At 37.8% G+C, this 27,560-nt stretch overlaps 1 protein-coding gene across 1 annotated transcript in view; it reads right to left on the reverse strand.

The window, feature by feature from the left end:
- Positions 1 to 27,560, reverse strand: part of rgs7a (regulator of G protein signaling 7a) — a 76,950-nt gene that overhangs the window by 12,620 nt on the left and 36,770 nt on the right. The window contains exons 3-9 of the mRNA XM_047351816.1: positions 24,136 to 24,232; positions 20,588 to 20,638; positions 10,508 to 10,614; positions 8,950 to 9,001; positions 7,096 to 7,160; positions 6,751 to 6,827; positions 6,491 to 6,572 (exon numbers count right to left, since the gene is read on the reverse strand). Coding sequence (XP_047207772.1) covers positions 6,491 to 6,572; positions 6,751 to 6,827; positions 7,096 to 7,160; positions 8,950 to 9,001; positions 10,508 to 10,614; positions 20,588 to 20,638; positions 24,136 to 24,232 — 531 coding nt within the window. The remainder of the gene's footprint in view (positions 1 to 6,490; positions 6,573 to 6,750; positions 6,828 to 7,095; positions 7,161 to 8,949; positions 9,002 to 10,507; positions 10,615 to 20,587; positions 20,639 to 24,135; positions 24,233 to 27,560) is intronic.

Consider the following 27,560-nt stretch of genomic DNA (forward strand, 5'->3'; position numbering starts at 1 on the left):
ATTCAGGTACAGATGGTTCATCAGTTACCAGCTCCAAAGTTTCCCAAGGGTGGGTAATGGCAGAAGCTGATATTGCAGCCAAAAATGTTCAGCTTAAATCCACGTTGAAGATTGAAGCTCAACAAGCAAAACACAGTAAGCTAGAATGTGAATGGAAACTTCAAGAGTCCCAGATTATGGCAGAAATGAAGCAGAAGGAGGCTGAGGTGCTACAGAATTTTGATGAGGAGAAGACCAAGTTAAAGGTAATGGAAATAGACATGGAAGTTAAAATAGCAGCAGCTTGGGCTGATGTTTATAGCAGACTTGAAGATTGTGTCAAAGTTGAACTGGAAAACCTTGATTTAAGTTTTAATGTTAAATCAGTGCAGACTTTAAAACCTCTAAGAAAGTCAGATGCAGGGGCTGCATCATTACCACCTCAAGTACACTCTGAGAGTTCTGCAGTGAATTTGGCTGAAGCCATAGCGAGTTCATTAAGTTTAAGTTGCCTTCCGGTTCCTGAACCTGCTATATTTTCAGGTGACCCTTTGAAGTTTGAGGACTTTAAATTATCATTTACAACTTTAATTGATTCAAAATCTATCTCTGTTGGGGGAAAATGTTGTATTTGAAAAGCTATCTTGTTGGGGAAGCCAACAACTGCTCTTGGTTGGAGTATTATCAGGGCAGCCAATCCTCATTTGGATCGGCAAGGTAATCAAAGATTTGTACATAGAGTGATGGTGAAAGAAATACCAGATACATTAATTTCTGATGTTCTGAGGGTTTTATAGTTGGATTTCAATGTAAAAGGTCCAGAGGGAAAATGGGTTTCCCAAGGCTATGTTCATTTTATACAACATCTGAGTGAAAACATTACACAAAAGGATTATGGACATTTGGAGGTGCCCCTCCCATTTAAAGTATTGTGCCTTCCTGTGTTGCCAAATAATAAACGGCTGGCTACTGTTCGTTTACATCATTTAAAGATGAGGCTAAAATCAAATGGTCAGTTCTACAATAGTTGTAAAAAATGTATGGAGTCTATCATTAGCTGTGGTGATGCTGAACTAGCTCCTAACGCAGATGCCAGTGATGGTTGTGTATGGTACTTATCTCATCATAGGGTGTACCATCCAAAAAATCCAGATAAGTTAAGAGCAGTGATTGATTGCTCAGCTAAATTTTGTGGTACCTCTTTGAATGATACTCTGTTGACAGGTTCAGGCTTGATTAATTCTTTGATTGGAATCCTTTTGTGTTTTAGAAAGGAAGCAGTTGCTATTATTTGTGATGCTGAAAGGATGTTTCACTAGTTTTATGTTACACCAGAGCATCATTGTTATTTGAGGTTCCTATGGTGCGAGCAAGGAGATTTGGAAAGCGAACCAAAGGAATATCAAATGAAGGTTCACTTCTTTGGTGCTGCCTCCTCTCCTGGCTGTGCTAATTTTGGTCTGTTGATATGTTGATGATGGATTAATCAGTGTCTCTACAACTAAAGATGCAACCAAATTGAAGCACAGAAACTGTGCAATGAAGGTGGCTTGAGACTACACAAATTTAACCCTAATAGGTCTGAAGTTCTAAGCTGCGTGGAACCATTTGAGAGAGCCACAAGTGTGGTTTCTACTGATCTTAAGCCTGATTTGGAACCTACTGAACATATACTGGGTATGCAATGGCATGTTGAAAGTGACTGCCTGGGTTTTCACACAGATCTTAGGGATAAGCCTGATTCACGCCGTGGTATTTTGTCAGCAATAGCTTCTTTGTATGATCCGCTGGGATTTCTTCCATCATTCATTGTGAATGCGAAGTGTATTTTACAGGACCTGTGCCGCAGAAGTATTGGGTGGGATAATCCTCTGCCTGAAGACTTGCATGTACGGTGGGAGAAGTGGAAGTCCTGCCTTCCACATGTAAAGGGGTTATTGATACCAAGACGTAACCATCCCCAAGGGTTTGGAAAAATTGTTAAAACAGAACTACACCACTTTTCAGATGCTAGTAGCATAGCATATGGTGCATGCTTCTACCTCAGATTTGAGAACGAGGAAGGTGAGATCCATTGTGTTTTGATCATGGCTAAAGCCAGAGGTGCTCCTTTGAAAATCACAAATATTCCCCGTCTAGAGCTTTCAGCTGCAGTGGTTGCCGCTAGGTTGAGTGTTCTCTTGAAATCAGAACTCAATAAAATATGGATACAGAGTTTTTCTAGACAGATTCACAAGTAGTGTTGTCGTATATTAACAATGCATGGGTCGTGAAGAAGCATGACGGTTTCATGTATTTGTGGCAAATTGGACCCAGGTAATAAGGGACAACACAAGTCCAAGTCAATGGCAACATGTTCACACCACTGAAAATACAGCGGATCATGCATCAAGAGGGCTTTGTGCCTCTGAGATTTTGACAACTAACTGGCTAACTGGTCCTGAATTTTTTAATCAACATTGAAATCAACATTTAAATCATGCCCTGATGGGGGCATGTTGGTTGGTGACCCAGAGGTTAAAATTGACATTGTAAATTTTCTGGAGCATTTCAGTGGATTGTTATCTTGGTCAACGCTGATTAAATCAGTGGCCAGAATTAAAAGACTTGGATGCCAGAATAAATGTAGGTCAAATGTGGTGAGTGTAAAAGAACGTGAGGATGCTGTTAAATCAGTGGTGAGACTTGTGCAAGAGCATGCCTTTGGCCTAGAGATAAAATTACTTCAAAGAGGAGAGATCCTTTTGCCTTCTAGTCCTCTCTTCCATTTGAATCCATTGGTAGAAGATGGTCTGCTACATGTTGGTGGACGATTAAAGTTACCCACGTTTCACACAATGCAACAGTAAACAACACTCGCCTTTTATGTTTATCTATGCCTTCCTACCTCCCTGTTTGATGGAGTAAGGGGGAGTCATGTTTTGCCTATGATTGAGGTGCAAACACACCCTCCATTTCTGCTACCCCTTTTCTTTTCCAATGTTTATAATCAGTCTGACAGTGAGCGGTATCCCCAATACTTATGGTTTTTAGTATAACAATGGCCACCAGTGGGCTCTAGATGGACACACTTTATCAGTTTATTACTTTACTTAGTACCCCTACACATAGCCCATTCTAAAATTGCCAAATTCTAACACTCAGGAGTTTATTCTAACCTCCCCAACAACCCTGCACCATTCCAAACCCTTTGTGAAGTGCCTTGAGACGACATGTGTTGTGAAATGGCCCTATATAAATAAAACTGAATTGAATTTAACTGATTAAAACATTCGTCATTTAGCGAACATTTTAGACATCCAAGGATTTTGCCAAAGGACAGCCATATTACTCATCTCATTTTGTCACTCTGTCACTTTTGTCAATACTGTCACTCGGAGGTGTGCCATCACGGCACACCTCCGAGTGACAGTAGAGAGGTCAAACCTAAATGAAGCTCAGAATAAATGGGTTTTGTATTATTGGCTGCAGCAGGCTGGTGCCTTAGATGATTCACAAATGTATACAGAGGAAGCTCAGACAGCCAGCGGAAGAACAGCTTATGGCTGAGCTTCTGAAGGAACGTTTGGAGGCCTCTGCACCATTTACTTATTGCGGAATGGATTGTTTTGGTTGTTTTGTTGTTAACAGGAATCGTAAGGAACATAAGAGTTATGGCTTGATATTTACATGTCTTTATTCACGTGCTGTTCATATTGAAATGTTAGAAGATTTATCCATAGACTCATTTATCAATGGCCAATGGTGCTTTATTAGCATAAGGGGAGTTGTGCGACAGATACGTTGTGATCAAGGGAGACATTTTGCAGGAGGCAAAAATGAGTTGACACAGTGTGACAGTAATCATCTAGAGTCTTTTTTGGCAGAGAACCAATGCGAGTTTATTTTTAATGCTCTATTAGCATGTCATGCTGGTGGTGTTTGGGAGCAACAGATACGCTCCTTTCGAAATGTTTCAGATTATACTTTGTCTCAAAGCCTGGGTAAACTTGATGATGCTTGTGTGGTAACTCTCTTTTATGAAGCAATGGGCATTGTCAACAGTCATCCTTTAATATTAAAGGGAATAAATGACCCTGGTTCTCATGAGCCTTTAACGCCTAATCATTTGATTCAAATGAAGTCTGAGACCGGCTTGCTTCCTTCAAGAAATTTTGTGAGGGAGGATATCTACTCCTCAAAGCGTTGGCGCCGTGTACAGTTTTTGATCAAAAAGTTTTGGAGTCGACGGAAAAGGGAACACCTCCAGAATATTTCCATTTGACAAAAGTGGCATGTAATTCAGCGCAATCTTATAGTTAATGATGTTGTTCTTGTAAAGGAGGATCTTCTCCCAAGAAATCAGTGGCAGTTGGGTCGTGTTGTGGAACAGTAGTTGATGATGATGGCCTGGTTCGAAGTATGAGGTTGAGAACAGGAGAACATAAATCAGGAAGGGATAAAAGTTCAGTGATAGAAAGACCGGTGCTGTTGGGAAGTGTTGTTGGAAAGTGATTTGTAAACTGAATGTACATAGATAAGCCTGACTTAAGGAATGTGCATGGTTTTGGGGAGGATTTTTTTTTTTTTTAATAATGCATGATTTTTATTCGTTATTCATGAATTATTGGTAGCAGTGTAACAGACTGTAAATTATTCAAATGAAATGTTTAAATTGTACTCGTCGTCTTCCAATTATCCGGACCGGGTCGCGAGGGCAGCAGATTCAGCAGAGAAACCCAGACGTCCCTCTCTCCAGACACCTCTTCCAGCTCCTCCGGGTGGAGCCCAAGGCGTTCCCAGGCATAGTTCCTCCAGCGTGTCCTGGGCCGTCCCCTGGGCCTCCTCCCGGTGGGACGTGCCTGGAACACCTCCCGGGGAAGGCATCCAGGAGGCATCTGGTATAGATGCCCGAGCCACCTCAACTGGCTCCTCTTAATGTGGAGGAGCAGCAGCTCTACTCCGAGCCCCTCTCGGATGGCCGAGCTCCTCACCCTATCTCTAAGGGAGTGCCCGGCCACCCTACGGAGGAAGTGCATTTCAGCCGCTTGTATCCGGGATCTCGTTCTTTCGGTCATAACCCAAAGTTCATGGCCATAGGTGAGGGTAGGAACGTAGACCGACCGGTAAATCGAGAGCTTCGCTTTTCGGCTCAGCTCTCTCTTCACCACAATGGACCGGCACAGTGCCCCCATTACTGCGGCAGCCGCACCGATCCGTCTGTCGATCTCCCGCTCCATTCTTCCCTCACTCGTGAACAAGACCCCGAGATACTTAAACTCCTCCACTTGAGGCAGGAACTCCCCTCCAACCTGAAGAGGACAAGCCACCCTTTTCCGGTCGAGTACCATGGCCTCGGACTTGGAGGAGCTGATCCTCATCCCAGCCTCTTCACACTCAGCTGCGAACCGCCACAGCACCTGCTGTAGGTCTTGGCTAGAGGGGGCCAGCAGGACCATGTCATCTGCAAAAAGAAGAGACGAAATCCACTGGTCCCCAAACCAGACCCCCTCCGGCCCTTGGCTGCGTCTAGAAATCCTGTCCATAACAGTTATGAACAGGACCGGTGACAAAGGGCAGCCCTGCCGGAGTCCAACATGAACCGGGAACAGGTCCGACTTAGTGCCGGCAATGCGGACCAAACTCCTGCTCCGCTCGTACAGGGACCGGATGGCCCCTAATAAAGGGCCCTCGATTCCATACTCCTGGAGCACCCCCCACAGGGAATCACGAGGAGACACAGTCGAATGCCTTCTCCAGGTCCAGGTTTAAATTGTTTAAAATTAATTATCAAATTGTGTAGATTGTTTATAGATGTTTGTCTGTTTTGATTGACACTGTGTTCATTGTTTATCAATATTTTGTTTTGATTTAATGGTATTTGTAGTTTTCAATGAGTTGTTTTTGTTTATTTTGTACCTCACGGGATGCCATAGTCAATAAGGGCCTTATAATATCAGCCTTATAAAAGCTGGCAGCAATCAGTTTTACTAATGAGTGGCTGGAAAACAACTGTCAGCAGGATTCAAATGTTTGTGTAAAAGACAAATCTATGCTTTGCATTACCCTGGTGAAAGCAGCGAGGCACGTTTTATTTGTTGTTTGTATTATGAGCCCATGTTCTTGTATTTTAATGTTTATATGTTTTAGTTTTCACGATGACGATGGTGGCGATCCGGATCGAAAAGGAAAATAAAATAAAAAATCTGAAAATCACCTGTCGAGGCTGCGCTGAATGCTGTTCAGGAGCTAGCGGGCTGCTACACAGTTTTATTTGTAAAAATGATGAGAACCACGTATATTTTTTCTTTCAGTTTGTTATGGTCTATCTCATAAAATCCAAGTTAAATAGGTTGAAGTTCATAGTTGTAACGCGGTGAAATGAAAAAGTTCAAGAGGTAATTTTCAAGGCAGTGAAGTATTTTGGAAATGGTTGTGCAGGTTGGTTGTTTTTTTTAACATTTTCTCGTCTGAAGTAATATGAATGCCAACAATGGTAAGTCTTGACAATACAACAGATTAATCCACTCACCACTGGTCTGTGCACATCCCAGAATGCTCGTTCCTGACTATCGAGAATTTTCCTCTCAATTTTGTCCCTTTTCTTGTCAACCCTGGGGATGGAAAAGAACTGTTCTGACACATTAATTACCAAACATTTTCTCTCTAATGTGCACATCTATGAAGGTGCATGCTGGTATTCAGTAGTAGTAAACCACTAACTTGATTAATGGCAAGAAATTGACTTACTTATCATGGTTCAATGATTGTATGGTTCTTTCAGAAACCTACTTTGCTTGTGCTTCTGCTTGCATAAAGATGAATTCCCATTTCCTGGCGAAAGCTCTCTGTAGCCTTGCTAAGCTCTCCTGTGGGTGGAACAGAAAGGATAAATGGGAAAAGCAAGGATTTTGTGGAAATTTGTGCTTTTATTTGTGTCTGGCATGCAGCTATTTTCTGTTTTTACTGGTCTTTGCTTACAAGCAAACCAAAAACAGAAAAAACAAACTCACTGATTAAGCATGAAGTAAAAACAATTGTTTTCAATTGTTTTTAACACACAGGCCTTGTGAGATGTGCCAACACATAAATAGTGGCCATTTCTAAAGGCGTGACACTAACAGACCCTTCACTTACCGCTTCATAGTCGGCGAGCTCCAGACGTGCTTTGTTTTGCATTGTTCTTTTGCAGAGGTAAACAGCTGGGAAAGACAGGGGGAAAAGACTGGCAATAAAGAGAGAAAAGAATCTCAGCTTTGCTTTAACAGCCTTAAGTGGCTCTGCATTTATGTGTTTAATCCTCTCAACTGCGCATTTAAACAGGCCTGCAAATCACAAAGGTCATTTAACTGAGCACGCTGCGAGTCTGTTACTGTGAGCGCTTGTGTGTGCATCCCTGACTTTTTGATCTCTTCCTGCGCTATAATCATCCCTTCATCTCTTTGTTAACGGACCGTAATGTGGGAGCTTCATTATGCCATTAGACTGTTTTCATTATGGGGCATCATTCACGTGAATCAGCCGCTGCATCTGCTGCTTTAACGTCCCCCGGCACTCCCAGGATTATTCCCACTGTGAGCTTTAGCCCCTTTCCTCTTCTGCTGCAAATAAAAGACCTGCCTGGGTGCGGGGATTCATCAAAAAAACATTTTTGGCATTATGAAAGCTTTATCTCCACTCTGCTTGGCAGTAAAAATGAAAAGCTCATCCCTGTATCAACATTAAAATGCTCAGCCAACTGTGAACAACAGGTGCATACATACAGACACATCTCAGCTTTCCTGTACAGATACATCACACTGCCGCAGTTAAGGAGAATTGCTAAGGCAGATACATCGGGCTGAGGTGAATAGTTGGAATTTTATGCTCTGGTATATTATAAAACCACAATTAGTACACAAATTGATGTATTGATGTCATATAAATGCAGTGATTTTCAAAGGCATTCATACCCATTTATTTTTTTTTTCTTATTTCATCACATAACAAGTGCAAACACAGGATTTTATGCAATAGTCAAACACAAAGACATGGATAAGTTTTAAGTGACAGAAAGAGGATACATGGATTTTAATTTATTTTACAAATTACACTGAAAAATGTGACCTGCATTTGTATTTAGGCCTTTTAAGTCAACACTTTGTAGAATCATCTTCCACTGTATTACACTGCTACACGTTTTCTGCCAGAACTGACTTGAATTTAGCTCCTTGCAACCTTTCAGAAACTCTGACCAGCTACCCTGTCCCTGCTGAAGAAAAGCCTCACCACAGCATGACGTTGCCACCACCATGCTTGGTATATTACAGGTGATGTGCAGTTATCTGCCACACACAGCGTTCTGCATGTATGCCAGAAACACCAGTTTAGGCGCTCTCACTTGTTTGCACTGTCCTCTACATGGCTTGTGGCAAACTTTAAACAGCACGTCTTATAGTGTTCATCCAACATTAGCTTTCTACGTGTCACGCTTTATTAAAGGTTGGATTCATGGCTGCCCAGCTAATAGTTGTCCTCTCAACAGATTTTCTTACCCGAGCTGTGGATCTCTGCAGCTCCTCCACAGTTATCATGAGTCTCTTGATTAATGCCACCAGTATCTCAGTTTAGGTGAACGACCATTTCTTAATGCAGCTGTGCCATGCTTTTGCCATTTTCAGAATACATGCATGGACTCTATTTACTCTATTTACTCCTGAAGGGACTTGATTACACTGGATTTTATTTAAGGCTGTCCGAGCAGGGAAACTGAATAGAAATGCATGTCTCACTTTTCAGATTTATATGTGTAAAAATATTTTAGAACAATGTATCGTTTTTCAGTTATGCGTTACACTGTATTGGTTGGTCTATTACATGCAATCCCAATCAAATACATTGAAGTGTGTGGTGTCTGACAAAATGGGCAAATCTTCAAGGCAGCTGAATACTTCTATAAGGGACTTTAATGAACAGATCATGAATATGAAAGTATAACAACTTTTCTCTCACCATAGTCTGTGTTTTCAGGTTCCCAGCAATTTGATGGCCAAAAGTATGGAGTCTGAAAGAAAGGTAGGAACATTAGGAAAAAAAGATACAAAGAAACCAGCACACAACAAAATGTACAGTTCTTTAAATCAATATTTTACTGCCATTACAATGGGGCATGCAGTTATAGAGTGACATGAATCACCACAAAACCCTTTGCTGTATAATGGGCTCGGTATTGGCTGTAAAGGACCTGAGAGCAGACACAAACATGAATCTTGACCCTCCTAGGGGCAGTACTGTATAGACTGGCCTCAGATGAAAACCGGTTACACATAAAATGCAAAGTGATGCCAACCACGAACACAAACAAACATAGGTATTGATTTTCTCAGGTCACTTCTTTGTAGCACACTTGGGGAACCAAAAACAAAATCACTAAAACTGTCAGAGTCTTTATAGGCATTCAGAATAATGTGCTTTTTCTTCTATATTTGTGAACCATTAAGAACAATGAAGTACTATAACTCCGGATTCATTTTTTTTTTTTCATCTGCACAACAGAGGAAGCATATTTGCTGGTTAGAGTGGAGACATGAGCATATCTTAAACTAAGTGTAGGTTTCTATGAAAACTAAAACAAAAATAATTTTACATTGACTTAAACTCCAGATTAAAACCTTCAACTCACTGACCATGCAAATTTACCCTAAATTGCATATAATAACTCTAAACTCTACAATTTCAAACTAAGGTACTTTTGCTGAAAGTTCAACATCAACTTGTCCCATGCAAATTCCTGATTAGTTTAAACTGAATCCATCAAAGAGTGGGAAGGTCCTGATTAACAACCATTTTGGTCAGACTGCCACAAAGATGTTAGGACCAGCATTTTTTTCAATTTAATCTCAAAATTCACGAAACTTTAGCTTTAATCAGCAGCTATTTTCAAAACGTCTTTAACACTTTTTGACAGGATTTTACAACTATGACTACCACAAGGAAATCTTGTGCATGTTGCTGTAATTTTTACTATGTTTCTGGTAAAAACTGTGAGCAAACTCTATTGACTGTATCATACATGCCATTATTTTAGATTTTTACATGGTTTGTATTTATTTTTATTTCTATTTTTAGGAATTTTTGTCTTTATATGTTTTTCTATTTATTTCTAGTGTTTTCCCCTAATTGCATTTTTTAAGTTGAGTGTAACTATCTGGTTTATTTCTGTATAATTTATTTATTTTTAAACTTATTTAATTTGAAATTATCTGCTGTGCTTGATAGGTCTTTAAATCTGTTTTATATATTTACAAAGCATGTTGAGTTGCACACATTTGCATTAAAAGTTCTGTACAGATAAACTTTGAGCAGTGGATGACTCATCAGTAGATCAAAGATTAGCAAGAATATAAATAATAAAACCACGTCTGCTGCACGAACAGAAATCCAAAAGAGAAACAAATGACAAAGTTTGAAATAAAGAAAAAAAAAGTTAATAGGTCTAATTTTACAACCTAAAGTTAAAAATCTTACTTAGACGTTGAAGGGAAATGCTTCTGTGCATGCATTTTTTTACCTGAAACCTATAGAATGTGCCGTCATCTTTGAGAGTGAGGACATGGTCTGAAATAGGGAAGAAGTAGCCGTGTGCAGCCATCAATGTTCCTAAGTGAAGAGCCTCCACTAGAAGAAAACAAACAGAAGAGTAAAAAGTCAGATTATATTTTGTTGTTTGGGTTTGTTCTGTTAAAAAACTCATAGTCTGCAAACTACTGTTTTTCTCTCCATGTTTTGTGCATCAAAGCCCATAAAAGATCTGCAAGAATAAAAAGCCCACAAAGTCCAGTCAAAGATTGACTATTGTCTATTTAATAATTTTCTTCAGATAGGAATTAATTGCTTGTATGTTTTTAATTCTGTCCTGGTATATACACAGCCATATTTAACAACTTAGAATATGCATTGTTTGTCAGATTAAAAGTACACTTTGAAAATAACAACTTTAAGCAGGTATTAAACATACTTTTAACTATGCACACATTTCTGTATTAAAAATTATATATTTTTTTGGTTTGATAATATTCTAATCTTAAATGTCGTGTTTTCAGTAATTGTAAGTAGAAAATTACCACAATTAACAAAAATAAAGATTTGAAAACATCAGTCTGTGTGGAATTAATCTATATGTGGTGAGTTACTGAAATAAATGAACTTTTCAATTATATTTAAATGTATTAAATATGACCATGTCATATACTACAAAAGCACTCATAGTTTCTTTTTGCAACATTTTGTAACATTTATAAGGATTTTATTTGATAGAACCAAGATAAAATAGCCCAAAGTGAAAAGAGGAAGGAAAATAAAAATAGCTTTGCAGTTATATTCAACCCCTTTACTCAGACACATCTGAATAAAATCAACAGCCAACAATTGGTTTTAGAGGGTTAGTTGGTTAATAAATCCTTCCAGGGTGCACATCTATCCTTTACTATTTCACGACTCTAAGCACCAGCTGTTGAATCAGGGACTGCTGCTTTAAAAGCATCTGACAGTACTTTGACAGATGGATGGGCAGACCTTCATTCCAACAACACACCACACAGCCAGGGGTCTGGATGATTAGCCCACCTCCAGCAGGAGAGGTGGATCTTCCCCCTGGCGCTGCACAGCACATGGTTTACTGTTCCTGATTTAAAACCGTCGGATAATGAAAACATCTCATCATCCTCCACTGGGTGTCTCATCTGCCACCAGGTATTTCCTGCAGTTGAAAATTCTGCAAGACCTTCATGAAGATTCATGTTATTTTAATGTGTTGACACATTTTTTTCATTAGCAGCAGGCACAGAAAACAGTTCATGTACATGCTTTTCTATACAGCTGAGCTTCAATCTCTTAGTTTCTAATGAAACTATAACATGCAGCTGTTAAAATGTCTCTCATAGTCTAAAAATGCAATAACAAAGGCTTAGTGCATAAAACATGTACATCACAGCCGTCTCATTTTCTGGCACATACACATCCATACACACCAGCTGCATGTGTGAGGGATAAATATAGATCAGCTATTCCCTTAGCATTAAGGAGACTGTAAAGCTTTAAGAGTACATGATGTGTGACTGTGTATGTGTGTGTCTACAAGCACATTTGTGACAAGGCTCCATTTATTAATAAATAATGACTCATACTTTATTTAAGTCTGTTTACTCATAAACACAACCCTTTGCTCATTAGCTTCAGTGCTATGTCTAAGAGCAATATTTTCCTTTATTCCATCTTCTACACTGCCATTATTCAGTCTGTCCTGTGTTCATCCATCACTGTGTGGTTTGGCTTATCCACAAAACAGAACAGGGCCAATCTACCAGGAACAGTTAGGTCTGCAGAGAGAATCATCAGGGCTGACCATATCTCCATCAAGGACTTGTACAGGTCTAACAACTAACATCTCTGCAGATCCCACACATCTTGGACACAAACTATTTAGACTTTTACCTCAGTGCTATTTGCAAAAACGAGTGCCACAGAGACAGTTTGTTTCCCCAGGCTGTCACTGTGATGAACACATAACAGTCAGTGTCCAGATAGTTACTATGCATATTTGCCTCAATTCAACCATAGCTTCCAATCCTGTAAAAACACTGTATATATACATACTTACAAAAACTTTTATTTATTTTTATTTCCCTTCTAATACATTTATATTCAAAAGGTCTCCATTGAGAAGTCAAATTTCTTGCTTGTGTGCACAAGCTATAAATCAGACTAATCTTTCATATTGGACATAACCCTTACAGATGGTGGCCTATTTTTGTCTCTTCACAGCTTGGAGATTAATGGTTACTTTTTTTTACCCAATTTTTTAGACTTTACCACACTTTCTTAAATAGGTCAAGATCTTGGGTCGAAAATTTTGATGTTAAAATATTTGAGATAATTCATTATTAATGTTGTCGTGTTACACAATGCTTCATCATGCTGAAAAATAAAAAGATGATCATCAAAGTGACCCTGATTTGTTTTCAGTAGTTACTCTTGAGGGTTGTTTTTTATATATGACTTTGCATTCCTGCCAGTGTAATTAGGAAGAATAGTGAGTAAGCCTTTTACTTTCATAAAGGAAATACACCCTGGGCAGATTGCCAATCAATGTTATATAAAAAAAAATTATCAGCATGTCCATAAAGACTGATCATAAAAGCTGGTCATGCTGTGCACAGTTATGGTTTTGCAGGTAAGAAATGTTGTATAAAAATAATAAGAATACAAATTTGATTTTTACTGAAAATGAACATTTTAAAAATGCAGCATGTCAGCTCCAGAGAGTAAAGGGGGATGATCTCAAGGGACAGATAATGTTAAATGCAGTTCCCCTTTGTAGGAAAGTCTGTACTCTGACAGGGAAAGGTTTAAAAAAAAAAATGGTTGACACAGAAGATAAAGATCATCATGGAGAAATATATGTAAGCCCTGTGTCCTCCCTCAAAGGCCATTTCAGTGTTCCCTCTTCCACAGTGTGGATCAGATGTTCTTTCATATGCAAAATCCGACTCTGCTTGGTACACACTCTGACAGTTTAACACACTGTTGGATGAATATTTTTTTCCTTTTTTGTGGTGCACCTTTTGTTTTCCGCTGAATTTCCTGCAGGTGTCTATCTAGCTTTGGTATTCATGTATTGCTGTTTGAGAAATAACTATCCCAGTGTGGGTTAAATAACAATATAACAACTATTACGCACATTTCTGAATTATTATTATTATCTACAAAACAGACTTCAATTATGCGTTAAACAATTTTAGCTATAGTTTTAATTTATATACTGAACTGTAAAGTTATAGTTTGAACATATACAATAGCCACATTTTACAAGACTTATTATTCAAAAGCTTTACATTGTCATGCAGTTTATTGGAGCAATTTGTTTGTTTATTTTAACTACGGCAGGTATATATTTATCAGGATTATGATGTAGCAAAGGGGCTTGAAAACAGGTTAGTTTCCAAAGATTTTCTTACTTGTGCCTTTTTTCTTTTTTCCTGTGGGATAAACATAATTTGAGCTATCCAAGCAGGGTTCATCATTATGTGTGAAGGGGAATACAAATAGAAATCATACTTGCAGTGCATTATTAGACTATAGAATACACTTGAACCCTATTTACATACATTATATTGACATTTTGGTGAGTACGCAACATGGAGAGCCATGCTAAAGTTGCTGATGGCAGTTTCTGTTTTCCCTTTTTTGCAGACATGTGCAGACAATTAGAAATTAGAGCTCTCGTCATAGAAAATAATTGTTGCTTTTTTCACTGAATGCTTGAAAATACTGAGACGGTCATATCTACTTGTATCACAATAAATTAATCTTCAAGAGATTACTTTTCCTCAGTTGGCATAATAAGCTCAATTTGTTTTACAACTAGGACTGAATTTGAATGTAATTCATTCAATCCAACTAATTGCTACTAATTTTTTTTTCAACAGTAAGACTTCTTTCCTTTTACCATTCGTACCACTCATCAGATGATTTGCACATAGCAGCAAGAATGCTTTGTGAATACAAAATAGTAGAAAGTAAGTTTCTTAATGTTCCATGCCTTTTTGCACATTGTTTTTCTTATTCCCTGTACCATTTCATCTCATAACAGGCAACCTCAATTCTAAATATAAAATGGTTTAATTTTTTTTGTGAAGTGCCTTCAAAGGACTTTCTTTTGGAAATTGGCACTATTTACCCCTTCCGACTCTGCAGCCAATGGAGGGTCCTAAAAAAATGAGTTTGCTTTCAGAACAAAACCATTAAAACAATCAAATCAAATTCTTAACACCATCCATCCATCCATCCATTGTCATCTGCTTATCCAGGGTTGGGTCGCGGGGGCAGCAGCCTAAGCAGAGAGACTTCCCTCTCCCCAGCCACTTGGGCCAGCTCGTCCAGGAGAACCCCAGGGTGTTCCCAGGCCAGCCGAGAAACATAGTCCCTCCAGTCAAGTCAAGTCAAGTCAAGTTTGTTTATATAGCAACAAGACACTCAAGGCGTTGTACAAACAGAAAAACACTACAATGATACAGAAAATCAAACAACAGAGGTAATTAAAAAATAAAAATAAAATAAAGAGAATAGAAGGATGGACAAGAAAATGAAAGGAAAATTGGACTGAAAATGCAACCAATAATGTTTAGATGGCACAGTCAAAGGCCACTCTAAACAAATAGGTTTTTAATCTTGATTTAAAGCAACTTAGGGTTTCAGCACTTTTACAGTTTTCTGGGAGTTTATTCCAGATTAGTGGAGCATAAGAACTAAAAGCTGCTTCTCCATGTTTGGTTCTGGTTCTGGGTATGCAGAGTAGATTTGAGCCAGAAGACCTGAGAGGTCTGGATGGTTGATATACTGACAACAAATCAGTAATGTATTTTGGTGCTAAGCCATTCAGTGATTTCTAGACTAACAGAAGTATTTTAAAGTCTATTCTCTGAGCTACAAGGAGCCACTGTAGGGACTTTAGAACCGGGATGATGTGTTCCACTTTCTTAGTTCCAGTGAGGTCTTTGAAGTATTCTGCCCACCGACCCACCTGCCCAGTCAAAATGGCCACTAGTTTATTTTCTTTTGATTGACACCTATTTTGACCATTTGCATCAACCTATGGTCTCTCCAAATCATACATACCATGTCTTTTCATATGATAAAAGTCCAGCTTACTCTCACGCATACATTCTTGGCCCATAAACTCTGATGCTGATTGTGATGCTATAGGCGTGTCTCCATTGAAATTCCTGTCATGTCAATGTACGGCCTGTAGAGCTAGACTAGAATCTGGCTTCAAAAAACATATATGTAAAGAAAATAAAAAACACAAACGTAAACAGTGATATTCGTCTGCACCCTTGGTACATAATTGTGCGTATAGCATTGCCAGATGACTTTTGGAGCGGTTTACCAAACAAATCATGGCATTGTTAAGAGTAGCTGAACTTCTGACAAGGCAGGCAGGGTTGGTTTGCAGAACGGAAAGCAACTTTACCAACTTTGGGCCACTTGGAAAACGCATGGACATAACCACATAAAATCCTCACCAAAATCATTAGTTCTGTGCTATTGTTGTCGAATTTGAACTTGTACTAGGTAGGACTTGTACCAAATGCCTTATTTGATTATATATATATCTTCAGCCTTCCGTGTACAGTTACATAAAAACAAAACTCCAGACGAGACAAAAAACATATATTTCTGTGTAATCCAACTTCAATGCCCTTCAAATAGTTATAGTTACGAAATGTTTGTCTGCTCAGGTTAAATATTCAGAGTGTTATTAAAACGAAGACATGTGCATGTATGTGCTGCCAAGGGGTTGATTTAATTCAGGTACAGGCGTTTTTAGGTTTTTTGGGGTGAATGTTATGAGGATAAACAAACTGAATTGAATCCTTTACTGCAGTAGCATAATCTAACACTGAAAATTAAAATAAATCAGTGAGAAAAAAATTCAATGTTATAAAATAATTTGTAATTATTATTTTCCTATATATATTAAAAGTAACCATTAAAAAGATCAGGTGTCCTGATTATTGGTTTGCGTGAGGTAAATGATTTGTTGAACCATCTTTTCTCAATTGGAAAGTACTTAGTATTCTCCTATAACATTTCATAAGACTGGAGCATACAAAGAGGGGGATCTTTGAAAATGTCTCTTAACAAATTGATGCGCTCTTTCCAATTCACCCTATAGGTTTCCTATAAGATTTAGGTCTAGGGACTGAGATAGACATGAAAGAACGTTGATTTTATGTCTGGTGATCCATTTCTATGTGGATCTGCCCATATGTTTTGGATAATGAGTCCAATGGCAACCTACAGGGGTTGGACAATGAAACTGAAAATTTTGTAACGTGTTGATTTATATCTGTATCTCATCTTCATTGACATTTCTTTCAAAGGCTTAAAATGTCTTTAATTTAATAATTTTAATTTCAGGCCTGATGAAACATCTGATTTAAAAAGGGCTGGCTTGTAAACAGTGATTTCAATAGCTGGGTAAACCCTGTAGCCATATACAGGGGCTGGACAATGAAACTGAAACACCTGTCATTTTAGTGTGGGAGGTTTCAAGGCTAAATTGGACCAGCCTGGTAGCCAGTCTTCATTGATTGCACAGTGCACCAGTAAGAGCAGAGTGTGAAGGTTCAATTAGCAGGTTAAGAGCACAGTTTTGCTCAAAATATTGAAATGCACACAACATTATGGGTGACATACCAGAGTTCAAAAGAGGATAAATTGTTGGTGCACGTCTTGCTGGCGCATCTGTGACCAAGACAGCAAATCTTTGTGATGTATCAAGAGCCACGGTATCCAGGGTAATGTCAGCATACCACCAAGAAGGACGAACCACATCCAACAGGATTAACTGTGGACGCAAGAGGAAGCTGTCTGAAAGGGATGTTCGGGTGCTAACCCGGATTGTATCCAAAAAACATAAAACCACGGTTTCCCAAATCACGGCAGAATTAAATGTGCACCTCAACTCTCCTGTTTCCACCAGAACTGTCCGTCGGGAGCTCCACAGGGTCAATATACACGGCCGGGCTGCTATAGCTAAACCTTTGGTCACTCATGCCAATGCCAAACGTCGGTTTCAATGGTGCAAGGAGCGCAAATCTTGGGCTGTGGACAATGTGAAACATATATTGTTCTCTGATGAGTCCACCTTTACTGTTTTCCCCACATCCAGGAGAGTTACGGTGTGGAGAAGCCCCAAAGAAGCGTACCACCCAGACTGTTGCATGCCCAGAGTGAAGCATGGGGGTGGATCAGTGATGGTTTTGGGATGCCATATCATGGCATTCCCTTGGCCCAATACTTGTGCTAGATGGGCGCGTCACTGCCAAGGACTACCGAACCATTCTAGAGGACCATGTGCATCCAATGGTTCAAACATTGTATCCTGAAGGTGGTGCCATGTATCAGGATGACAATGCACCCATACACACAGCAAGACTGGTGAAAGATTGGTTTGATGAACATGAAAGTGAAGTTGAACATCTCCCATGGCCTGTACAGTCACCAGATCTAAATATTATTGAGCCACATTGGGTTGTTTTGGTGGAGCGAGTCAGGAAACGTTTTCCTCCACCAGTATCACGTAGTGACCTGGCCACTATCCTGCAAGAAGAATGGCTTAAAATCCCTCTGACCACTGTGCAGGACTTGTATATGTCATTCCCAAGACGAATTTACGCTGTATTGGCCGCAAAAGGAGGCCCTACACCATACTAATAAATTATTGTGGTCTAAAACCAGGTGTTTCAGTTTCATTGTCCAACCCCTGTATTTTCAGTTTTTGGGCAGAAGCTGGTATGTTTTTGTAAATGTTTCTTGCATTTCACAACACCAGGTAATTCATCAAGGTTCCCAGAGCCCTAGGTTCCAAAACAGGCATCACAGATCCTTCACCATACTTCATAGTCATCAAGTGTTTGTTCCCTCAGTTTTAGTCCCAGAGATACCACTCTTTGCTGCATTATTTAAACATTAGGTTTTTAGTCTTCTTACTGTCCAGCTCATTGTGTGATGGCAATATAACTACAGATCTGTCATGGATTAAGATCCTACACAATAACTCCTACACTATAACTCACATTAAAACTCATTATAACTTGCCACAGTTTAAGTCATAATTATAGTGTGCTAGCATTTTATAAAATTGATCAAAAACTTTACCAAATAACAGCCAGAAAGACAGGAAGCTTGTGATCTTAAATCTTGATCTTGTGATCACAATAGAGACAATAATGATAATACATTGAATCGGTCTGAAAGCACAGAGATTTTTAAATAAGTGGATAATGAGTTAAACGCGGCAGTGTAAATGTATTATCTGAGGGATTCATTTAGCAAAAAACTCTTGATCCCCGATCAGTTCAGGTATAAGCTCATTTGCCTTCACTTAATAAACTTGCTGCGGCTGCTGCTGTTGTGCTGTGCTGAGCCCAATTAATTGCATCTCTGTGAGTTTGTCATCTCCTGCAGGAGTTGGTCTCAGCTAAAGTCACATAGATTTAAAAAGAACATAGTGTTTGTCACTGCAGGGTAACTGACAGCATGTTTTGTGTCTGTGCTCTGGAAAGTGCTCAGATCTAAAAGAAATAGTCTGTAGTGACAAAGAGTGTTGCTCGCTGACATGTTTTCAGACAGGTCACTGTCATAGGAAGTTTGAGTCTAAACTGATCAAGATAAATCCTTTTGAAGACATTTCAGTGTGCATAGCTGAACATGTACCCAATAAATGTAAAGTGGCGCGATGCAATTACTGTTGATGCAAGAGAGAACAGTGCAACAGAACTAGACATTTTTATACTCTATTATCCTCCATACAAAGTAACCAAGCTTTGACAACTGACAATCATGTGGCAGTGAAATACTTCCACAGAAATGATAAAATACATATAGAAAATCTGTACTGGTGTGTCAGAAATAGGAAGTAAATCAGAACTCTGAAACAAGCAATAGATCAGCCTGAATGGGGGATCACACTACAAGGCAATGATTCGTTTCAAACCCATTTTATTCAGGATTCAACACTTCTGATAAAATTACCCATGGCTGAAGTCCAGTGATCTTTATTGTATTGAGGATTTGTTTTTTCTGCAAACTCTGTGTGTAATGATATCTTCAAAGCTTTTTTTAATGTGATGCCTTAAAAAACTGGCTGTATGGGGCATATTGTAATGCCATGTTGCCTCTCTCCCACCTGGAACCGTTGAGCATCTGGCTGAAAGGACATTACTACACTTTCCTTGACTTATATGAAATACAGATGTAGCTGTTGGAAAATATTTCTGGTCACAAAAAGCATGGACTGTCAAAATTAGAAACTTGAGGTAACACAGTTTAAAACTAGTGGCAGCAAGCTATGATCAGCATGCCATGTAAGCAACCAACTGCTGGCTGGCTACCCAAGCAGATAGCTGAACTAGCTAACACCCTGTCATACCTGTATTACTTTATAAAGAACAGAAGGGCAAATAGGTAAATAATTTTGTATAGTAACAGCTTTATTACTATGGCTAAATTCAGTTGGTAATTATTCTACATTTGTGCTTAAGTCTATTTATTAAAATCAAAATAACATTAGTCAAATAGATAACATTAGAATAACTTCAATAATTAATACGCTAGAGTGGGAACAGGCAGTAGTTTTTAAAACATGTGATATGTTATTCTTATGTTTTATGTAAATACCATTATACCCTATTTTTATTCAACTGTCATACTGCCCTATGTCTATTTACCATACAGTTTACGTAAATAAATTTAAAACTTCAGCTCCATTATGCAAATTAAATAAAATAAAATAAAATAAAATAACATTTCATTTCATTTCATTTCATATAATTTCATTTCATTTCATTTAAATTTTAAAAGGCACTACAAGCAATTTGCGAAAATAGGGATTTTAGTACTTTAATTACCTTTTTTTATGACCAGTCATGAGTTGTCTGTTTAGGTATTTGTTGCATTCCGTACAATTGATCTGCTGGCTGGCCGTTTTTATGATAGCTAAATCACAGGTCAAGCTACACTAACCCTTGTTTTTGTCTTCTATATGATTAAAAGAATGTTGTGGATCTTAATAACTAACATTTACCTTGATCTTCAATGTCCAGGTTCTTCATGAGCCATTGTACAATATCAGAACCTGTAAAAAGAGAAATCATATCAATATGGATCACCGACGTATCTAAGAACTTACCAATACACTGAAACACCTGCTTACATATAAATGCGAGTGAAACAGAAAACAATGCAACCCTTAACCTTGTCCATCTCCCTTCATTATCATAGTGCATGCAAATTTATCTTGCCTTGCACCAGGTAGGTGGGTAATAGGCCATCCATTATCCGATATTCTTTTCTGACACCCTCTTCAGGCTAGCTCTCTCTGGCTCCAAACCATTAATATAAATGACACCTGATACAATGGCAGGTTGAAGCATGTATTATGGGCTGCATAACAACAAAATGTGTGTGACTCAAAGCATTTAAAGGTCAGTGATTGCCTTCTTTGATGCAAATCACCATAAGCAAAGTAGAGGTGAGAAAAGGGGATGGTCCACATGGGACTTGTGTCACTTTTACATGTAGGAAAGTGAAACTTTTTCATGATGGCTGCCATTTTGCAACTTTACCGCTGAGAATGTGACTGAATCATTTTCACATCTCAGACAAACATAACAGCATCCTCTGCCCTCCCCTGAGCATTTTCACACCCTGACAAAGCATGCGACTTCAGCACTTTGGCTATATATTTTCCGAGCAATCATTACTGTCTCTCATACTGACAGGTGAAGGTGTGTTGAGTAGACCAAAGGCACAGAAGGCAGGAAAACGGTGTGAAATGGAGACATAGGGGAATTCATGCAGCGAGGCAGAGTAGCCCAGTGGCTGTTTTTATGTCCATCAGGCTGCTGCTCTGTGTGTCTGCATTTTGCCTTTTTATTTCAGGTCTATGACATCCCTGTGCATTTAAGTATACCCTAACTAGAAGTGACTTTTAATGGACTAACGTCATTAACACGACCCATTTTCACACTATGAAGCTTGACCTACTTTCTAAGACCAGGCTTGAATACAGTGTGTAAGTAATTCTCCATCAAGGCTTCATTCAAAATTGATTAATGTCACAACCATACATTGGGGTGTGTAGGTGCCACTATATGTGAACACTGAATTTTTTACATTGAAATGAGTGAAACTGTGAGAGCTGAGACAAACAATGTATACCAAAAGATGAAAAAATTATTTAAAACACAAAGCACAAGAAAGCAAAGAAGAATTAAGAGGAAAAAAACATAGATGTGTGATATTTTATGCATAATCTCTAAATGATGTCCACATTAAAATAACTGAGAAGAAAAAGGTTGATTATATACCTCTACATGTGTTTGAGCATATACTGAAGACAGCAGCTGAAATATTTTAGCCTTAGAGCGGTAGCTCACCCTAATGAAAAATCACCCAACCACAGCTGACAAGTGCCACAAGATTTCACCTACACACTAATGAGACACACTAACAGCAAACAGATATCTATTTATTTATCCACAGTGTGGTTCTTCAAAGATATGAAAATGAAGTCGTTCCTTTGCAACAAAATGAAGGTTAAAAGCACAACATAGAGTCAGAAAGAAAAAGTTAAATGAAAAAATTGTCATTTTCTTATAATAACTCATTTTTATTTCATTCCAGGCAGACTAACTTCACAGCATCTTGTGTTTTACCTTGTTAGAATCATTGGATGTGTCAGTAATCATAAGCCTGTAGCACAAGAAAAGTGTTGTTGTAGGAAAAGGGGAAAATGTGAAGTTGACATTAATAAACTAAAGTCTCTATTTACAGTGCATGATATCCTTACATTCTTAAAACTATTTGTAGGATTTTTGCTCAGAGACCAGAGGGTAAGCTAAAGCTCGTCACTGACTAAAAATGTCTGTCTCCAAAAGCTGTTGAAGTCAGATGTTTAGATAGATACACTGTATTAGGAGACATAAAATATTTAGTCTGATATAATGTAAGACCACTATCTTACATTATATCAGACTAAATATCGTCTGTGTTGGGTGAATTAAGATTTCAAAACATATTTCTATTTGCTGAATGCCAGAAAAAAGAGAGAAAGAAATTTTCGGATGTGATTTTTACCTTTTTTTAAATTTTGGAATTTACAAAAAATGTATCACTATATAGTAGTAAGATTTCCCTTTTAAACTGTATGACTTTTATCAAATGTTTGCAGCTCTGGAAACAAATTTAGTATGGATCTGAAATTGGGGGTTTGTGATGCCCTGAAACAAGATGAGCTTTGTCTGATAGTGTCAGACAGTGAGAAAAAAGGTTGTGTTGAGTTTCTGCTGTATGTGATGTATCACAGTTCAAGTTACAAATGTCACTTCAAACTTTGCTGTGCAATAGAGGAGACTTGTTTGTAACTTTGGCTGGCAGTTGCTTTAACTTCTATTTGAATTTGATTCATCTGAAATGTTGTCAAACAAATCAATATTTCTGCTTTTTGGAGAAAAAAAAATAGACATTGAACATATGAAACCAACAATTTAAACATAAAATTAAAAATATCAAAATGGCAAAGGACTGAAAAACATGTTAGGCTATTTAAGTACCATGCTTTCCAATCTTCATGCAAAAAATACACTTCACCAGCTGAACAGAATCTCTTCACAAATGATAGATGCCCACCCCCAGTTTAGATAATAGGAGGTAAGAGACTATAATTGAACAAGTTATGTGATGCAGAAAAAATATGTTTATGGATTTCAGTGGACTGCACACGACCTTTCAGATAACATCTTTGTTAGAGATTCCTATGCTTGTAAAACCCCTGCACCATAGTCTTCACCTAATGAAGAAAATCTGCCCTAAGAGGAAATATTTGAAAAGAAACATAACAATGAACCTTACTGAAACAATGAAAACAACACAAAGCAACACACAAATGACTTTATGTGAAACAAAAACAGAAAGAAGCAAAACAAAAAAGTTAATCTTGTGAGAGAATGTTTTCCTTTTACAATCTTAGCATTTTTGTTTGTTCTTGCTCTAAATTTCAGATACAGCTGATGGAATAACAAACACATTCACACTATTTTGATTTGCCTTCTTGACTTTTACAGCTCATTAAGATCTGAAAACACTCTTCATTAGGAAAGTAAGAGTTCTTGAGGTATTTTTGTTTTACAAATTCAAATTAGAGGCAGACTCTATTTTGTTTTCAAATTGACACAAAAAATGTACAGTTATTACAACAATGAGGTGTGTTTTAGAAAGGCAAAATTGTTACCTTATTGTCCAACAGGGTGACACTAGCTTGAATTTATTTAGTTTCTAGTATTACTGTTATCACTTCACTTCAAAGACTTAATTCTATTATAGAGAGCGGTATTTCTTATTCTCTTTGTGTTATCATAAAGCACACTAAATTCAAGCTTGTTTAGCCCTTTTTTATTGGAATGTGCTCTTAAAAAGCAGGTCTATTTGTAGTGCAAGCAAATAACGAGTTTTATCACTGGCACTGCAAGTGAAATGAAAAATAGACAACTATCACATTAATTTCATCTAAAATAAAAAGGCAAAGAAGCAGAACAGAGTTTTGCTCTCGACAGATGGAGACTGGGTCCTTACCTGAAAAAACACTGGGAATCTTGGTGAGAAAACTTTTCACTGTTCGTATGGGGATGCCGTTTTTCTCATCCTGCATGCGTGCTATTAAGTCCTCCATCTGGACAGTGCAATGACAGGAAATGGAGAAAGTGGGACAGAAAAAGAAAGTAAGATTAGATTCCAAAACATTATTCCAAAAAGTGTGAGTTTAGACAGAATAAACAAAAGTGGCAAACAAATACAATAAGATTATTATGCAGTTCAGCTGTATCTCCAGGCAAAAGAGAGTGAAGCAATGAAGTTGGAGACTAACAAGCACAGCTGTCAGATTTCTGCCTCTGCTATGACAAATCTTACAGATGCTTATCATTTGTCACATAAACCAAGCTGTAAGCTATGCTTATTGAGTACTGAACTTTAGAAACCGTGCTGTAAAGTTTCTTTTTATTATTTACCACAGTATTACTTTGTCTTTAACCAGACACAGATCTAAACTGTCCAGCACAGAGTCAAGACATATCATGCAAAACTGTTTTAAGTTAAGTTGTAATACAAACATTGAACCAAAATCTACCTCAAGGAAGGACATGAGTGGATAAACAGCAGCACACCACGATATGTACAAACATACACACAGATTTGCACACATGACTCTGGCAGAAATCTTCTGGGACGTCACTCAAGGGCCTGGCAGGACAGCACATAGCAATCGTTTTTTTCAAGAGCAGGCAAGGGGAAGCAGGGTAAAACGTAGAGCAAACTTCCAGTATACATCAAGCAAATCAAACACCACATCATTTCTATAGTCTCCAAATTTAAATGCAAAGATCTCAAAACAAATATTCTGAAAAAGACAAATATAAAAACCATAAAAATCTTAAAAGTGGGAAACATGTAAATAATTTAAAACTGGCCATTCCCAAGTTTTTTAAAGAAGATAAGTAATTTTAAAACACGCATCCTCCAAAACTGGCATTTACAAAAATATTTAGATGTTTAGACTAAAAAATACATTTTTAACAAGACTATTTTTGAATGGATGTAGCAAACACTTCTGCCACAAACATCCTCTATGCAGGAACTGTGAAAATTTCTTCTCACCCTTTAATAACGGTTACTCCATTAGCTACATTGCATAGCCTGAGCAGGTAAGACACAGCCAGACCACAGAGGTGACTGCAGGAGTTGTCTGTGAGCATAACGTTTAACAGATAATAAAATCTGTTCTTCTTATTTTTGCTTTCTATGTGTCGTTTTCCTGGAACAAATCAAAATCTAAATTTTATGACACTAATCAATCACAGCTCTCTCGAGATGTTCCTCCTTCATGTTATCTGAGTTTAATTAAAGGTGTAAACTTTTGACAATTGTTTTGATTTTAAATAGATTTTATCTTACCAATTATTTCAGTTCTTCTATTCTCTATCCCAGTTAGAACAACAGAATGCTGCAAAGGTTCTAAATCATCCATAAAGGCCATATTTTCTTTTAAAGTGGTATAAAATCATTGATAATGAATAATTTTTCAAAAAAACGTTGCTCTAACAATTTTTGCAATTGTGACAAGTTCCATATTGTTGATATTTTGCATTTAATTTTTATACTTTTTTTGGCTGGATTCCACCTAAAATATATCAGAAACATATAATTTTGTTTGTCTTATCTAGAAGTCATGACTATTACTGTTGACTGTGTCATGTACAAAGATAAGTACAATGTCATGTGTCAAACTGCAGGATCATCCTCCTCAGTTTTGTTTACTCTCTCTCTTTAATACTGTATGACACAGACAAGCCTTATCAGATGAACTCATCTTCAACATGGCCAACTTCTTTTCATACAAGAGAGGGGTTTGTGTGGAAGAAAATGAATTTCTTGGCCACACTGGAGAGCAATTTTGATTAAGAAAAGGCTGGAATTGATATGTAAATGTGGAACCACTCGGGTTTGGCTGTTCATGTGCCAGTACTGTATGATGAAAGCTTGTAGCTACTCAAATACCATGTAGCTAAGAACTGTGCCAGTAAGTAATTGGAGCCTAATTGACAATGATGGAAAGCAGGCAAATACTGAAACTGAATAGCTCTTGGGTGGCAGTCAAGAAGACCAAAAAAACTGAAAGATAAAAGGAAAAAGATCCAGAATTACTGTATTTATAGTTAATGTCGGCATTCTTAAATCTTACATAAAAACTCTGTGTGTGATTTCTTTGATGGACTTTGATGGCTAACGGAACCTGGAAAAACTACATGTAGCCCCAATGAGAATATTTCACTAACTTGTTTCAAGTTATTGTCTTGACAAAACCCTGACCATACATGAAGAATTTATTGTTTGGATACACAGATACTGACATTAAACACAATTCTTACTTTTATGTTATTAACCTGCTAATTATACTGTCCAAATTGTATGTTTATGGTATAATCAAGTTGTATCTTTTTCTTTTTTTCTTAGTATTGCGTTCTGTGTTGTTTTTGTCAACTTGATGTGTGCCATGTCAGGGCTTTAGTTGTTTGGCCTATGGTTTCCTATTACCACAACCTGCAACAAGTGAAGGGCAGTTTTCTTCACAATTTTCCCATATGTCATAAGGCTGATTTAAAAAAATATCACCTCTAGGGCCTTTCTGAGCAATGGAAACAGAAGAAACGCAAACTCCCTAGGATTCCTTTTTTAAAACAAATCATGGGGCTTTAAATCCCCGGTCTTCTGGTGGAAAAGGGGCTAGTTTTTACTTTGCAATGTCAGACTTTATCCAGACATGCCAAAACACATGTCTTCCCCCATGTTTTTTCTGGAGGGCTTGGATCAGTGGTGACCCTTGACTCCAATGCGATCATGATTGAGAATAAGAACTGTAGAATCACTTGTATATATTGTATGCATGTCGTTCCCTACAAAGTACTTCACTTATGCCTGTTCAGATTAATTGATCTTTTTAATAAAATCTGTTCTTCTCCAATGCATTCTTTTAATTTTGATCATGCTAATGCCACTCATTCTACTGTATGTACAATATTCTCCAAAGTTAATGGGAACCCCAGTTAAGATGTGCAATAAGCTCCAAAACAAAATTTCTGAACCGAGCACAAACATGCAGAAGAAAGATCTAATGTAAATGTAGATGTTTTGAATAAAATTATGTGTAGCACTGCTTTTTATCCTTCTGTTGTTAATACTTTGTACAACTACCCTTTTGCCACAAGAGACTCCTTAATCTTCTCCTACAACATTTACCAATTAGTTTCAATTATTTTTACACACTATAAGCACATTTGCACTAATGTAAATGGTGTAGTAAAGCAGCCTATTTATTGATTAGTACGTTGTTGTTTTTCTTGCACAATCAGTGTGAGCCAAAATGATGGTTGTTGGATTTAGTAAAAATTTTTTCATGAATTGTTTTGTTATCACAATAAATGCCACAAAATACTGTGAAATTT

This window comes from Girardinichthys multiradiatus, chromosome 22 (genome assembly GCF_021462225.1).
Source record: "Girardinichthys multiradiatus isolate DD_20200921_A chromosome 22, DD_fGirMul_XY1, whole genome shotgun sequence".
Lineage (NCBI taxonomy): Eukaryota > Metazoa > Chordata > Actinopteri > Cyprinodontiformes > Goodeidae > Girardinichthys > Girardinichthys multiradiatus.